This window comes from Fusarium venenatum, assembly GCF_020744135.1.
Source record: "Fusarium venenatum strain MPI-CAGE-CH-0201 chromosome Unknown EDB82scaffold_1, whole genome shotgun sequence".
Classification (NCBI taxonomy): Eukaryota; Fungi; Ascomycota; class Sordariomycetes; order Hypocreales; family Nectriaceae; genus Fusarium; species Fusarium venenatum.
Window position 1 is genome coordinate 8,412,965 of NW_027072129.1, and position 13,803 is coordinate 8,426,767.

General features: G+C 49.0%; 5 protein-coding genes across 5 annotated transcripts; 3 read left to right on the top strand and 2 right to left on the bottom strand.

Annotated features, from left to right (window-relative positions):
* Window positions 1-1,474: 1,474 nt before the first annotated feature.
* EDB82DRAFT_490513 (peptidase family M49-domain-containing protein) lies at window positions 1,475-4,535 on the top strand. Its single transcript, XM_065608367.1, has 8 exons — window positions 1,475-1,985; window positions 2,124-2,995; window positions 3,051-3,059; window positions 3,110-3,247; window positions 3,306-3,333; window positions 3,386-3,564; window positions 3,618-4,121; window positions 4,173-4,535. The coding sequence occupies exons 1-8, from the start codon at window positions 1,696-1,698 to the stop codon at window positions 4,439-4,441; spliced, it is 2,289 nt and encodes a 762-aa protein (XP_065465818.1). The 5' UTR covers window positions 1,475-1,695; the 3' UTR covers window positions 4,442-4,535.
* On the bottom strand, window positions 4,536-6,142 carry EDB82DRAFT_490515 (60S ribosomal protein eL6). Its single transcript, XM_025728099.2, has 3 exons — window positions 5,923-6,142; window positions 5,147-5,482; window positions 4,536-5,080 (listed from the first exon to the last, which is right to left on the bottom strand). Exons 1-3 carry the CDS (start codon window positions 6,031-6,033, stop codon window positions 4,928-4,930), a joined length of 600 nt encoding a protein of 199 aa, XP_025588487.1. The 5' UTR covers window positions 6,034-6,142; the 3' UTR covers window positions 4,536-4,927.
* Window positions 6,143-6,311: 169 nt separating this feature from the next.
* On the top strand, window positions 6,312-9,018 carry EDB82DRAFT_490517 (P-loop containing nucleoside triphosphate hydrolase protein). The gene has a single exon (XM_025728088.2). The coding sequence runs from the start codon at window positions 6,503-6,505 to the stop codon at window positions 8,870-8,872; it is 2,370 nt and encodes a 789-aa protein (XP_025588486.1). The 5' UTR covers window positions 6,312-6,502; the 3' UTR covers window positions 8,873-9,018.
* Window positions 9,019-10,047: 1,029 nt separating this feature from the next.
* On the bottom strand, window positions 10,048-11,436 carry EDB82DRAFT_88365 (ADP-ribosylation factor family-domain-containing protein). The gene is made up of 4 exons (XM_025728077.2): window positions 10,873-11,436; window positions 10,570-10,814; window positions 10,406-10,471; window positions 10,048-10,314 (listed from the first exon to the last, which is right to left on the bottom strand). The coding sequence occupies exons 1-4, from the start codon at window positions 11,018-11,020 to the stop codon at window positions 10,222-10,224; spliced, it is 552 nt and encodes a 183-aa protein (XP_025588485.1). The 5' UTR covers window positions 11,021-11,436; the 3' UTR covers window positions 10,048-10,221.
* Window positions 11,437-12,477: 1,041 nt separating this feature from the next.
* EDB82DRAFT_88413 (emp24/gp25L/p24 family/GOLD-domain-containing protein) lies at window positions 12,478-13,746 on the top strand. The gene is made up of 3 exons (XM_025728066.2): window positions 12,478-12,958; window positions 13,011-13,218; window positions 13,277-13,746. The coding sequence occupies exons 1-3, from the start codon at window positions 12,761-12,763 to the stop codon at window positions 13,480-13,482; spliced, it is 612 nt and encodes a 203-aa protein (XP_025588484.1). The 5' UTR covers window positions 12,478-12,760; the 3' UTR covers window positions 13,483-13,746.
* The last annotated feature ends 57 nt before the right edge of the window (window positions 13,747-13,803 follow it).

A 13,803-nucleotide genomic window follows, 5' to 3' on the forward strand; every position in this document is an offset into this window, starting at 1 on the left:
TGAGAGTAAAGCCGAGTGAATGTCGCTTGCTACCAGCTCCCAGCACTTGAACTTCCCCAGCAACCTGGATATAAAATTCCTCTATATTCTAGCCAGGTACAATATTGCAAGCCCGATCTGGAATTGCAAAAGTCGGGTCTGGGCCTAGTCAAGGCACAACACAACGGGAGAAAGCCACCAGGAGATAAATGCAGTGTTAGTGTAGAGAGGGAGTGTGGAGTACATAGAGGCGTGGAGGCAGAGAGGTCAGGTGGACTTGGACTTTTAAGCACAGAGCACCAACAGAAAATTCAACTCAGGACTTCATTTCCGATAAGAAATAGAAAGAAGTCAATATACGACCAGTACTATAGTGATTTGCATAGGGAGATGTTAGTCCTGAGACAGAATTGACAGCATCTGCTGCAAGGGCAGAGACTATTACTGCTCCTGTAAAGTAGATGTAGCTGAGATGCCTATTACACCCCAAAATGATCAAATAATTGATCACACATCAAATGTATACTTTCTCGTCAGTAATTATCACGTTGCCGTTTTCAACGCAAACACCCAACACTACACCACACAGACTAAATATGCAAAGTCGGGGCAACCAAGACTTTCCCCCGGAACAAACGTACTTGATTTGATTTGACTTGGGAGTCTTGGAACTCGATCCATGTCACCCCAACCTTTCCCCCGGGCGTTCCGCCCTGTCGGGTTGCTAGATTAGATTCCGAAGGACTGGCTCGGTTGGCAACACCGGTTACTCTACCGATACTGTTTGCTTCCTCCAATGCTTGGCTGGGCAGCATGTATGTACAATCCTACAACGCCACACCGCTTTGAAGCAGCTGCATATTTTAATGTTGCCTTCATTACCTTCACAGTTTGATACGTGACATGGCTACTTATTAGACCCCTGGATAGTACAAACGAGAAAAGTGTGTAAACCGGTTTGTTTTTTCGGTTCGGCTCGCTTCATTTTGATCCAACACCTCACTTCTATAGCATTCCGGTTGACTTAGTTACAGGAATGACCCATGATGGAAGTTTTCGTTGATCATATTAGATGCGCTGGCTTGTGGTTAACATTATTGATACTGTACAGCAACTTGAATCAAGGAACTAATCTATAGGGTATGAGTTCCATGTATTTATCTCAGCTGTAGAGAATTTGAGTTTGTATACATCACAATCATTTTGACGAGATGATAGATATGATCTCAAGAAGATAAATCAAAGTCAGTTCAGAAACAATAGCGACTGGGCAATTCCTCCTCATGATTTTGTCAGCATCTCGGCCAACAAGACAGTGGGTGAAAGATGCCATGTGTGTTTCATTCACCATTTGACACCATGTGACTTGAGCAGTACAGCCAAAGATTCCATACAAGAGCAGCAATCATTATAGAACTGCGCATGCATAAGATTGAGGCCCATGGCCAAGACAGTATCTTATGGAGACCTGATCCCAATATATGAATAATAACAGGTAGTAGGCAGGCAGGCAGGCAGGCAGTAACCCCAATTTAAATTGAACCCCTCACTCATGGTGTCATGATGGAGATCTATGCACACCCCACTAACCGCTATAGGAAAGAAGCTCTGCACCTTCTGTTTGTTGCCTTAACACGTTTAGGAAGCTGCGTTCGACCCCAGAGAACAAAGATCCATTGGCCGACGTGACCCAAAAACGTCAAACAGCAGCCACGCATGTCTCCTCTCAACTCAATCTCACCGTCTCTTGTTCTTCAAAGGTTGCCTTCCCTGAGAACAGCAGCTTTGAGACAATCTCCGTTAACACGACGGCCAATTCCTCACTTCACAAAGTCTTTCAACCGCCAGAGCCTTCATAGATTTTCCACTTCCATTGTCGCCATGAACTCGAACGAGCTGGTCCACTACCTCGCCGACAAGCCTCCCTCGGTCGTCAGGCTCGAGATTGAGAAGCACTTTGAGGTTTTGAACGATAAGCAGAGACGTTATGCTCACTTTATCAGCAAGTAAGTTTTGTTTTTGTGCTACGGCCTTGTATAAGTCGTCGTTGAGCTTGGCCAACCTGAAATGAGGGGCAACTCATGCTTGCTTATGAGAGAGAGAGAGAGAGAGAGAGGGGTCGTGCGGCTAACACATCATCATAGAGCTGCTTTCGCCGGCACCAGGATTGTCCTTCGACAGATCTCCCCAGAGTCCGAGCCTATCTTTGACTTGATCCTGTCTCTGCACAAGTCTGCCAATGGCGATTGGAATGCACTGGCCAAGAAGGCCGGCGTTGACGAAGAAGAGGCCACCCGCTTCCTCGAGTATGCCGCCATGTTCCTCGGCAACAATGGCAACTACAAGAGCTTTGGTGACTCCAAGTTTATTCCTCGCTGCTCCGAGAAGACTGTTGCTGCCCTGGCTGCCACTTCTCCCGAAGCCAACAAGTTTTACGAGGCCACAAAGGGTGGCATCTTCAGCTCCGACAACCCTGCCATGATGCACCTGGGCTACCCAGATGATGGCCACATGACTACTTATTATCCTGATTCTTCCCACATCACCAAGGATGATATCAAGGCCGTCTCTGACTGGATGGAGTCCAAGGGTCTTCTCCCCGAAAACAACCGTCTTCGAAAGACCTCTGACGGCAACTTTGAGATTTTGATCGCCTCGGCTGTCAAAGAAATCCCTAGCAAGGGAGGTGATATTGGCAAGCAGACCGAGTTCACTGTGGAAGACGGATCTCTCAAGGGCAAGACTATCAAGTTAGTCTACGGCGATTACGCAGAGGAGATGAAGAACATCACTGCCTTCATCAATGGCGCCGCCGAGAACGCCGAGAACGACACCCAGAAGAAGATGCACGAGGCTTACAGCAAGTCTTTCGAGTCCGGTTCTCTGGAGGATTTCAAGGACAGCCAAAGATACTGGATCAAGGACAAGGGTCCTATGATTGAGTCCAACATTGGTTTCATTGAGACTTACCGAGACCCTGCTGGTATCCGAGGAGAGTGGGAAGGTTTTGCCTCCAGTAAGTTGACCAGTAGAATATACCGCTGTGTACGAATTCGCTAACAGTTATGTAGTGGTCAACCGTAAGAATCATTCGCACTATCTACCCGGTGTCTTACTAACCAGCCGTTAGTTGAGCGAACTCGTGCTTTTGGTGAGCTTGTGGAAAAGGCACCCAAGCTTATCCCCCTTTTGCCTTGGGGCTCTGAGTTTGAGAAGGACAAGTTCTTATCTCCTGACTTTACCTCTCTTGAGGTTATGACCTTTGCTGGTAAGTGGTAACGACCGCTACCTTATTATATGACTGGCGATGCTGACATTGAATGAAGGCTCCGGTATTCCTGCTGGTATCAACATGTAGGTTTTGCAATCATATATTAGGGAGATGTCGATTGCTAACGACTTGCAGCCCCAACTACGATGATATCCGTCAAACCGAGGGTTTCAAGAACGTGTCACTTGGGAATGTTCTGAGTGCCAAGGCGCCTGATGAGAAGATACCTTTCATCCGTGATGAGGATCTTGAGGTGTACAAGAAGCAGCGCGATGCTTCTTTTGAGGTCCAGGTCGGTCTTCACGAGCTTACCGGTATGTAACAGATTCCAACATGCCATTTAATCATCGTCACTCATGCGCAATAGGTCACGGCTGCGGTAAGCTTCTCCAGGAGACATCACCAGGTACCTTCAACTTTGACAAGGAGAACCCCCCTGTCAGCCCTGTTGACAGCAAGCCCATCACAACTTGGTACAAGCCCGGTCAGACATGGGGCTCGGTGTTCGGTAGCATAGCTGCCTCGTACGAGGAATGCCGTGCCGAACTTGTTGCCATGCACCTGAGCTGCGAATTCCCCGTCCTCAAGATCTTTGGCTTTGGTGATGGTTCTGAAGACATCAACGGTGAGGCTGGCGACGTCTTGTTCGCCTCCTATTTGTCCATGGCCCGGGCAGGACTGGCTTCACTTGAGATGTGGGACCCCAAGAGCCAAAAATGGGGACAGGCTCACAGCCAGGCCCGCTTCTCTATTCTCAAGTGCTTCCTCGAGGCTGAGGACGATTTCTGCAAGCTTGACTACAAGCAGGACGACCTTTCTGACTTGACTATCAAGCTTGATCGCTCCAAGATTCTCACGGCTGGTCGAGATGGTAAGAACTCTCGCCCCTGAATATGTGAACAACAAGCTAACAAGTGTACAGCCGTTGCCAAATATCTCCAGAAGCTTCACATCTACAAGTCGACTGCTGATGTCAAGACTGGTACCGATTTCTACGTCCACATGACAACTGTTGACCCCGACTTCTGGGGCAAGAAGATTCGCGACATTGTTCTGAAGAACAAGCAGCCTCGTAAGGTCTTTGTCCAGGCCAATACATCGTTGGATGAGTCATCTGGAAAAGTTTCCATCAAGCACTACGAAGCCTCGTTGACTGGCATGGTCCAGAGTTGGGTGGATCGCGGCCTGTAAAGTCAACAAGCATCACAAAGACGATGACCGTTTTGGACATGTAAGCTGTACATTAGAAGAAGCAGATAAAAATAGATAAGATGATTGATGCCATTATCAAGACCCAAGTTAACATGTCAACGGTACAATCCACGCACAATTATTGAAACTTTTTTTATGATTCGTAAAACAATGTCCATTTTTGACGAGTTCAGACCGGGAAAGACCATGATCGCTCACACCAGTTGCTTTTCTTTTCACCCAGGGAGATGGGACATCCGAGTGAAGTTCATCATCATCGGCCTCTCACCGGAAGCCTCTAGAATTTTGTATGCTCGTTTGTTTTTGACTGTAAAACCTGATTACAGACGCCAAAATGTGACCGATGCCCGTCGACTTTCAAATGCAATTGGCCAAACCAGCCCATTTCGGAGACCCTTGCCGTTCTACAACCCTTTGTATCGCAACCCCGGTACTCCCATCACCCCGGCACACAAGATTGCACATTTACCAGGCCATCTCGTGGGGCTTGTCTCCCTTCCTCAAGCTGAAAGAGCTGGAGAGGTAAGAGGCAAGCATGTCGACCTTCTTGATGTTGGCAATCAGAGCCTTGTCGATGGCCTTCTGGTCGGCGGCGCGGCTGCTGTTGACCTCCTTCTTCTGTAATCGAAAGTCAGTAATCTGGTCCCTATCCACACGTCTTGCACAAGGGTTGTTGTGTCGTACCTGGGGCTTCTCTCCCTGCTTGAAGAAAGCCTCCTCACCAGCCTTCTCCTTGGCCTTCTCGGCGGTGAAGTACTTGGGCTGAGAGATCTCCTCAATCTTGCTCTCGTCGAGGCCAGAGATGTCGACCTTGTAAGAGGTGGCGATGACGTATCGGGAGTTGACTCGTCGCAGAGGGACACCGTTGATCTTGAAGGGGCCGGTGACCAAGAGGACGCCCTGGTCGAGGGACTTCAGGAGGATGACACGCTTGCCACGGAAGCGGCCAGCGAGGAGGATGAGGACGGTACCGGGCTGGAGAGACTTGCGAGGAGTCCAAGATCGGACAGCCTTGCGAACCTATAATTTTCCACTTGTTAGCGAACTGATTCTTGGTAATGCTGAACAATACTGCAGGCAGTTGCTATATATATGTGTGTTTGTGTGTGTTCATATGTGTGGTCGTCAATCGATTTGTCGCAATTCTGTGTGCTGGTTTGTGCGTTTCGTCTTGAAGCCTCTTGAATTTTTCGAAGGCTTTGGTCGTCCCATGATGCTGCTTTCTTCTTCTGGGGCGATACTGCCTAAGCCACTGCTCTTATCTTTTTTACAGAAAAAGAGTGATAGTGTACTGCCAGACACGCTGCTTTCCTCCTTGCGCTTTAGGCGTCGAACTGCCTGTCGTGGACCGACCAAAACTCGATATCTCTCAATCCGTGTTCCATATTCCCGACCGAACCGCAATGTCCAGAACACTTATGCAACTGCCTGCAAACGCATCACAATCATCACCAGCTTACCTTCTTGTTCTCGGCATCATCATCAGCGGGGTACCACTTCTTAGCCTTCTCCGAAGAGGCAGGGACCTCTCGGGTCGACTTTCCGAAGGTCTTGCTCGTGGGCGCCGACATGTTGACTCTCCTGGCTGGTTGACTTGGGGTTAGGTGGTGAAGGAAAGGAAGACACTTGGTGTTGATGAGGTGCGCCCGAAATGTTAGAATTCTTTGTGGAAGCCGCTAGAGTTTGTGGGAAAATGTGAACCCTTCTGCCGATCCGACAGTCCAATCAAAATTTGTTCTCATTCTCCACTTTCCCGCTCGATCAACAAGCCCTGAGAGCCGATAATATCACATGATGCCTCCGACTGTGGTTTAGTTCTGTTTTTCTATCTTATCAGCTCTTAGTCTCATGTTCCCGATGACGGACCTGGAAGCTACGAGAAAATGCCCCAGGCGTCATGAAGCGTGTAGCCTGGGTCTCGAACGTGTAGATAATTGGAGATCTTCTGCCTGTTGATAAAATCTTTGATTTTGCTTCTCTTTTCTCCTTTTCAATTGAACTCTTCCAAGTTTATTGTCTTGCTATTCACAAGTGCCCAACATGCAGGCGCGAAGACAACTAATCACATCAACGCAGCGCATGGCTGCTAGTGCCCGGGCTCGATCAGTCCGGCCACTTACACGAGTAATCGCAACACAACCTTTAAGACCAACATCCCTTCGCTTAATACCAAGCATTGCAGTCAGGACATATGCCAATGGCCGACCTCATCCTCCAGGCGGTACTCACCGCATGAATATGGGTGGTGATGAGGAGAAACCTGCTCTGGAACAATTTGGTGTCGACCTGACTGCTCGAGCCAAAGACGGCAAGCTGGATCCAGTTATTGGCAGAGATGCCGAGATTCAGCGAACGATCCAAATTTTGTCGAGACGTACCAAGAATAACCCAGTTCTCATCGGTAATGCAGGAACTGGAAAGACAGCAATTCTTGAGGGCCTTGCCCTTCGTATTGTTCGTGGCGACGTCCCCGAAAGTGTCAAGAACAAGAGGGTCATCAGTCTTGATCTCGGCTCCCTAATCGCCGGTGCCAAGTTTAGAGGAGATTTCGAAGAGAGACTGAAGAAGGTCTTGACAGAGGTGGAGCAGGCCGAGGGAGAAGTTATTCTATTCATCGATGAGTTACACACCCTCCTTGGCCTCGGAAAGGCTGAAGGTTCCATCGATGCCTCGAACCTCTTGAAGCCTGCTTTAGCTCGTGGTGAACTTCAGTGCTGTGGTGCAACAACCCTCAACGAGTATCGCCAGATTGAAAAGGATGTTGCCCTGGCACGACGATTCCAACCTATCATTGTCAGCGAACCATCCGTGGAGGATACGATAAGCATTCTTCGAGGAATCAAAGATAAATATGAGGTCCATCACGGTGTCCGTATTACAGACGGTGCACTGGTAGCTGCCGCAACTCTATCTAACCGCTACATCACCGATCGATTCTTACCAGACAAAGCCATTGACCTCATGGACGAGGCAGCCAGTCATCTCAAGCTGCAGCACGAGTCCAAGCCTGAAGACATCATGCGCCTTGACCACAAGATCATGACGATTCAGATTGAGCTCGAGAGTTTGAGGAAGGAGTCTGATGTGGCAAGTAAGGAGCGCCGAGAGAAGCTGGAAAACGATCTCAAGAAATTGAACGAGGAAATTTCTGGGCTCAACGCGCGCTGGGAGAAGGAACGTGCTGAGATTGAATCGGTTAAGAAGGTCCAGGAGAACCTCGACAAGGCCAAGTTTGAGCTTGAGCAGGCCCAACGAGAAGGAAACTTTGGACGCGCCTCTGAACTCAGATTTGGTGTAATCCCCGACCTTGAGCAGAAGTTGCCCAAGGAGGGAGAGGCCAAAGAGTCAACCTCCAGCGACACTCTTATCCACGATTCGGTCAGCCCAGACGATATCGCCAATGTCGTCTCCCGTATCACTGGCATCCCCGTGTCAAAGCTCACTTCAGGCCACATTGAGAAGCTGGTCCACATGGAGGACTCACTCAGCCAGGCAGTCAAGGGACAAGATGAAGCCATCAAGGCTGTGTCAGACGCAGTTCGTCTCCAGCGAGCTGGTTTGAGCGGCGAGAACAAACCGTTGGCTTCCTTCTTCTTCCTAGGTCCTACCGGTGTGGGTAAAACTGAGCTTTGTAAGAAGCTCGCAGGGTTCTTGTTTTCAACAGAGTCTGCAGTTGTTCGCTTCGACATGTCCGAATTCCAGGAGAAGCATACCATCTCTCGACTCATTGGCGCACCTTCTGGTTACGTTGGCTACGAAGACGCTGGCCAACTGACTGAGGCTGTCCGCCGCAAGCCCTATGCTGTCCTCCTCTTTGATGAGTTCGAGAAGGCACATCGCGACATCTCTGCTCTACTCCTTCAAGTCCTTGACGAGGGCTACCTCACAGATGCCCAAGGCCACAAGGTCGACTTCAAAAACACCATCATTGTTCTGACATCCAACTTAGGTGCCGACATCCTTGTTGGTCAGAACCATCTCCACCCTTACAGCGAAACAGCCGACGGCGAGATTGATCCATCCGTCCGTAAGGCCGTCATGGATGTTGTCGCCTCAGCTTACCCACCTGAATTCCTCAACCGAATCGACTCCTTCATTGTCTTCAAGCGCCTCGCCCGGAGCGCTCTTCGCGATATCGTCGATATACGCCTCAAAGAACTTCAACAGCGCCTCGACGACCGCCGCATCGTGCTCGATGTTCCCGGTGACGTTAGAGACTGGCTTGCGGAGCGTGGTTACGATCCCAAATTCGGTGCCCGTCCCCTGAATCGACTCATCACCAACGAGATCGGCAACGGACTTGCAGACAAGATCATCAAGGGCCAGCTGAAGATGGGAGAGACGGCCGAGATCAAGGTTCGCGAGGATAAGGAAGGCTTGGACATTGCTGTCAAGTCCAAGGAGGACTAAACTGCCCCAACCAAGAATTGTTCGGGTTCGTTTCTAATGAGTTTATGTGTTTCATGTCTAATTATTGTAAAATTCTTTGTATAAATAGCATCACCATAGAATGTCCATAACCTTGATTTAATAAATACCCACTCAGCTTTCAAACCTAAATAGGATGTGCTCATTATTTTCACGTTAGTTGATAGGTTTACCATTTAAGACTTTGCCAAAACTCTAAAGGGTAGTTCTACTTTGCAAGTAGCTCTTCAATAAGAGCAATCGAGAGGACAAGCTACTGGTAGTCTGATTCCTATGTTGAATGGTAGCACCTGTTACCCTTGCGAGGAAAACGAGTCGGTTTTAATATGTGGATATATTGATTAAGACCAGCTGAGATGTTGCTTGCTACTTTACAAGTCGTACCTCCATGGGCAATTTTCAACAGTCAATATCCAAGGGACGTAATCAGGATGTTGATGTCAATGAGTTGTGCAAGGATAAATAATACAAGAGTCTGCTAAGACGGCATAATCCGACTCACTAACTTTGTCCCTCCCAAAGTCTTCTGGTGTTCTTGGGAGAGGGTATCATATATAGCTAACGTCACGACATAATTATGGTGCCAGCATCGACTGCACAAGTACAAGCACAAGACCCGAGATTCAAGACAAGAACTAACCCCTGAACTCAACATTACACAAATGTCACTAAATCATGACAAGCTGGGCTACGATATAGATATAAGGATGGAATAAAACAGATAGAATCTCTACAACGACCCAATCTCGTAGTGGCCCCGAATTCATGCCTCGTTTCTACTCCTCGTTACTCGAGTTGATCATCATGGTCATGTTCCCTGAAGCGATATGGAAAGGAAATGGAAAAAAACAGCAAATGATAGATGTACCAGTGCGCCACGGTTTGCGAGAGTATTCGTGTAAAATCTGCAAAGAATGCATGTTTTTCAAAGAACAAACGACACCCGATTTGACGACTGTACAAATACCCCGGGGTTCCCTATAAGACGCCACCCATCATCACCCGACTTTTCCTCCAAGAAGAAAAAAAAGAAAGCACGTTCTGTGGTCCTCGGGAGGGCAAGCTGACGCTTACAGATGGCAAACAAACGTTAACCGAGAGGCTCACAGTGAAGCACCATTGAGAGACGGAGGAAGCGTAGAAACAGGTTGCTTTAATAGAAAACGTGAATAGATGCGACTTTGGTTCAAGGATTCATTTTCGATTGGTTGACCGATAACTTTGCAAATTACAACCGAAACCTCGAGTCGACACAAAGAGCCATTTGAGAGGATGTGGCAGAGCAAGAGGAAAAGGCGGGTTTCTTCAAGAGATGCTTCTCGTCAATCTTTCTACTGGTGACCCGCCTTTCGGAGGGTGTTGGCGAGCCACTCGAGACCCTCATAGAGACCGTCACCTGAGGTAGCACAGGTAGACTGGATGTACTGTTGGAAGAAAAGGTGAGAGATTAGCATGTGACCAAACGGATGGATATGCAGATTTCTGGAACCCAGATATCGATGGTTCGTTACTTACCCAGGCGCGTTGTCGCAGGCTGTGGAGGCCAAGCTTGTCTGTGATCTCGGCGGCGTTCATGGCGTTCTTGTTAAGGAATAATGTTAGCATCATGATACCGCGGTTAAATGACACGTTGAGGGGAATGTTGTTAGGCGAAGTGTGAAGGCGGGGTCGTGACGTACGGGCAAATCTTGCTTGTTGGCGAAGACAAGGAGAATGGCATCGCGGAGCTCGTCCTCGTTGAGCATGCGCTGGAGCTCCTCTCGGGCCTCAACAATACGGTCGCGATCGTTGGAGTCGACGACGAAGATGATACCCTGAGTGTTTTGGAAGTAGTGCCTCCACAGAGGACGGATCTTGTCCTGACCACCGACATCCCACACGGTGAATTGAATGTTCTTGTACTCGACGGTCTCGACGTTGAAGCCTAGTTAAGAAAAGGTTAGCAACAGTGGCTAGTTTGAAGGATTCAGGTCGTATCATACCGATGGTGGGAATGGTGGTGACGATCTCACCAAGCTTGAGCTTGTAAAGGATGGTGGTTTTACCGGCGGCATCAAGACCAACCATCAGAATTCGCATCTCCTTCTTCCCCCACAGTCTGTCGAAAAGCTTCGAAAAGGCGAGACCCATGTTTGCGGTTTACGGCGTCGAAGCCTGTGTTTGTAGGGATAGAGTAAAGGGTTCTAGAGGCGAAGGCGCAAGGTTAGCGATGCTGGGGGATAAATGTTGAAATAAGAAGACGTGGCGAGGGACTTTGTTGCGTGCGAGGGGTAAAGTAAAAATAAAGGAGACAGTTTTGAGTTGGAGAGGGAAGAGACAAAAGTCTAAGACAGAATGCAGGAGACTTCTGGCCAAGGGAGGAACAGAACAGGACGCTGAATGACTGGCGATGGTGGAGGCTGGTTGGCTTTATGGGAGTGTCGCGAAAGGACACATAAGTTGATGAACAAGGCAGCGATCAAGAGCTCATCCATCAACGCCTCTCCACCGTCACCATCATCCAAGTCAAGTCCCTGAGGCTCTGAGCTTTTTAAGTGTTCTCGTTCCAGGCTGCCGCCAAATCCATTGAGATAAGCTGTGCCATGCTGTATGTCGACATGGTGGTTTAGGCCGTCACGAGGCGGATCAACGGGGTAATAGCATGGCGGCGAATCTGGATCATCGGGCGGCGACAGCGTGAGACGGACGGTAGCTCGTTGAAGCCATCGAGACGAGGACCGGGAATAGGCAAGCAACAAGAAGCGGAATCTGAAGATACTCAAGCAATAGACAGAAAGACGCTGAACTTACTGGATCGTGGGGCGGTCCTTGGAGTGGTGGTGCAGAAAAAACGACGAGCGACGATGGATGGATGGATAATATGGATGGATTGGATTGGGGGTGGGCGCTGTCGGGTGGTTTGACTTGTCGGTGTGAGAATGGATCCCGTCACTTTAGGGAGAGAGGGGTGAAGGGACAATGTCCTATTTTTTCCTGGTCTCGGGCTGGGGGGCTGAGGCTGGTGAGTGAGCAGCAGTGTTACTGGACTGTTTACTGGTTAGTTGCAGCGGGGGGAACACTGGAGCCAGGGCCTGTTTCGATTGCGCTTCAGGGAGTGCTGAGGGGCAGACAACGCAATTGCACCGCCACATGGCCAGTGCAGTCAGTGACCTCTTTGATCTCGGGTACTTTATTCTCTTTAAATGTGGGAACTTGATAAGAGAGGTTCTGAATAAAGACGCTTTATTGAATACGGTTTTAGGAAGGTTTTTAGTGAGTAACGAGAGAGTAAGTGAATAAAAGCCATCAGAGCATGCTAGTGAGTAGCAGTCATCATTCACCATGAATTCCATCTGTAATTACCAGAGAACGGAAATCAAAGCGCCGCGCAACCAAGTCCCGCTCCCTCATCCCTTTTTGAGGTAGGTATGAGGTATTCGCGAGGACAGATAAACGACAATCCAAAGTACCTTAATCCCTAGCATGCCCTGGCTTAAGCCACAGGGACCCACCGCGCCAGAACATACCCACTTTCCCCCTTTTGGGCTTGGAGTTGCGGGATTGGCTTGTGAATTTTGGTAAGAATAGAAGCTGCAAGCTGGCAGGAACTCAACTTGACTGATCTCTTGAGCTCGGCAAAACCGTGGTTGCCCAGACGGGAAGAGAGCCGCACGAGCAAGCAAACAATAGGCCCCCTGTTCCTCCAATTAGCTGTGGAAAGGTGTCAATTCGTCGCGATTCGAATCCGTCTCCATACCTTGGTTGACTTTAGTGGACAGTATAGCTCCTACAGGGACATGATAACACTGTAGGATCGCGAAACGACCACAACGTTCATTTTTTGAAGCTATAGCGATTAATCGACACCCGACCTCGACTCCCATCTCCATAATGTACTTCGTCTCTGCGGCCAAGGCCCTCGTGGCTGCTGCTGTCTTCACAGCCGTCACTGCTCACAACATCGTCCTGCCCGCCCACGGTCGAGAATGCTTCCACGAGTCCCTCCACAAGGATGACACCATGACCGTTACCTTCCAGGTTGGCGATCGTGAATTCGGTAGCGCAGGCAACCTAGATATCGACTTCTGGGTATGTGTCCTGAGAAGAATCAGGGCAGTGGTCAGGATACTAACTTTGACAGATCACCAACCCCACTGGACAATACGAGACAAACGAGAAGAGTATCTCCAACGGTGACTACTCATTCACAGCCAAGCACGACGGCAAATACCTTTACTGCTTCGGTAACGAGGCTTGGGGTGCCAACACCAAGGAGGTCTCCTTCAACGTCCATGGAATTGTCTACGTGAGCGAGCATGAGATGCCCTCCGACCCCCTTGACCGTGAAGGTAAATGCTCTTATGTCGCTTGCAATTGTTCAATAGACTTACGAAAATCTTACCCTAGTCCGTAAATTGTCCGATCTCCTTGCCCAAGTCAAGGATGAGCAAGAGTATATCGTTATCCGTGAGCGCACCCACCGAAACACCGCCGAGAGCACAAACAGCCGAGTCAAGTGGTGGAACATGTTCGTTATTGGTGTCGTCATTGGCGAGTCTCTCTTCCAGGTCTGGTGGCTGCGACGCTTCTTCGAGGTCAAGCGTGTGGTCTAAGGGGCCAGTCAAAGTTATGCGATGATACGAGAAAGGGGGCAGTATGGAGAATTGCCCAGGAAATGCTGTTTGTTTACATGTCGCAATTGCGAACAACAGCGAACAACACATCGGCGCAAAACTGGGAGTTTCGGGATGCATGAAACGATCACACAAAAGAGCAGTTGGGAACCTGCGCAAATGTCATGGTAGAAAATATGTATAAACATTTTATGTTGAGCCAAATGTCACTATGATTTGGACAATATCTACTATCCAAAATCACGTCGCGCAAACACCCACGGCAGATATATGTTCATGAAAGAGCATGTTCATTATTCA

Bases quoted from the DNA above. Each gene is read 5' to 3' on its own strand.
- EDB82DRAFT_88365 (XM_025728077.2), bottom strand. From the start codon at position 11,020: ATGGGTCTCGCCTTTTCGAAGCTTTTCGACAGACTGTGGGGGAAGAAG. The intron at 10,815-10,872 runs GTATGATACGAC...TTTCTTAACTAG, and splicing joins CACCACCATTCCCACCATCG to GCTTCAACGTCGAGACCGTC. The intron at 10,315-10,405 runs GTAAGTAACGAA...TTCTTCCAACAG, and splicing joins GCCTGCGACAACGCGCCTGG to TACATCCAGTCTACCTGTGC.
- EDB82DRAFT_490517 (XM_025728088.2), top strand. From the start codon at position 6,503: ATGCAGGCGCGAAGACAACTAATCACATCAACGCAGCGCATGGCTGCT.
- EDB82DRAFT_490515 (XM_025728099.2), bottom strand. From the start codon at position 6,033: ATGTCGGCGCCCACGAGCAAGACCTTCGGAAAGTCGACCCGAGAGGTC. The intron at 5,483-5,922 runs GTAAGCTGGTGA...GGAAAATTATAG, and splicing joins ATGATGCCGAGAACAAGAAG to GTTCGCAAGGCTGTCCGATC. The intron at 5,081-5,146 runs GTACGACACAAC...TTTCGATTACAG, and splicing joins AGCAGGGAGAGAAGCCCCAG to AAGAAGGAGGTCAACAGCAG.
- EDB82DRAFT_490513 (XM_065608367.1), top strand. From the start codon at position 1,696: ATGTCTCCTCTCAACTCAATCTCACCGTCTCTTGTTCTTCAAAGGTTG. The intron at 3,334-3,385 runs GTAGGTTTTGCA...AACGACTTGCAG, and splicing joins ATTCCTGCTGGTATCAACAT to CCCCAACTACGATGATATCC. The intron at 4,122-4,172 runs GTAAGAACTCTC...ACAAGTGTACAG, and splicing joins TCTCACGGCTGGTCGAGATG to CCGTTGCCAAATATCTCCAG.
- EDB82DRAFT_88413 (XM_025728066.2), top strand. From the start codon at position 12,761: ATGTACTTCGTCTCTGCGGCCAAGGCCCTCGTGGCTGCTGCTGTCTTC. The intron at 12,959-13,010 runs GTATGTGTCCTG...TAACTTTGACAG, and splicing joins ACCTAGATATCGACTTCTGG to ATCACCAACCCCACTGGACA. The intron at 13,219-13,276 runs GTAAATGCTCTT...ATCTTACCCTAG, and splicing joins CGACCCCCTTGACCGTGAAG to TCCGTAAATTGTCCGATCTC.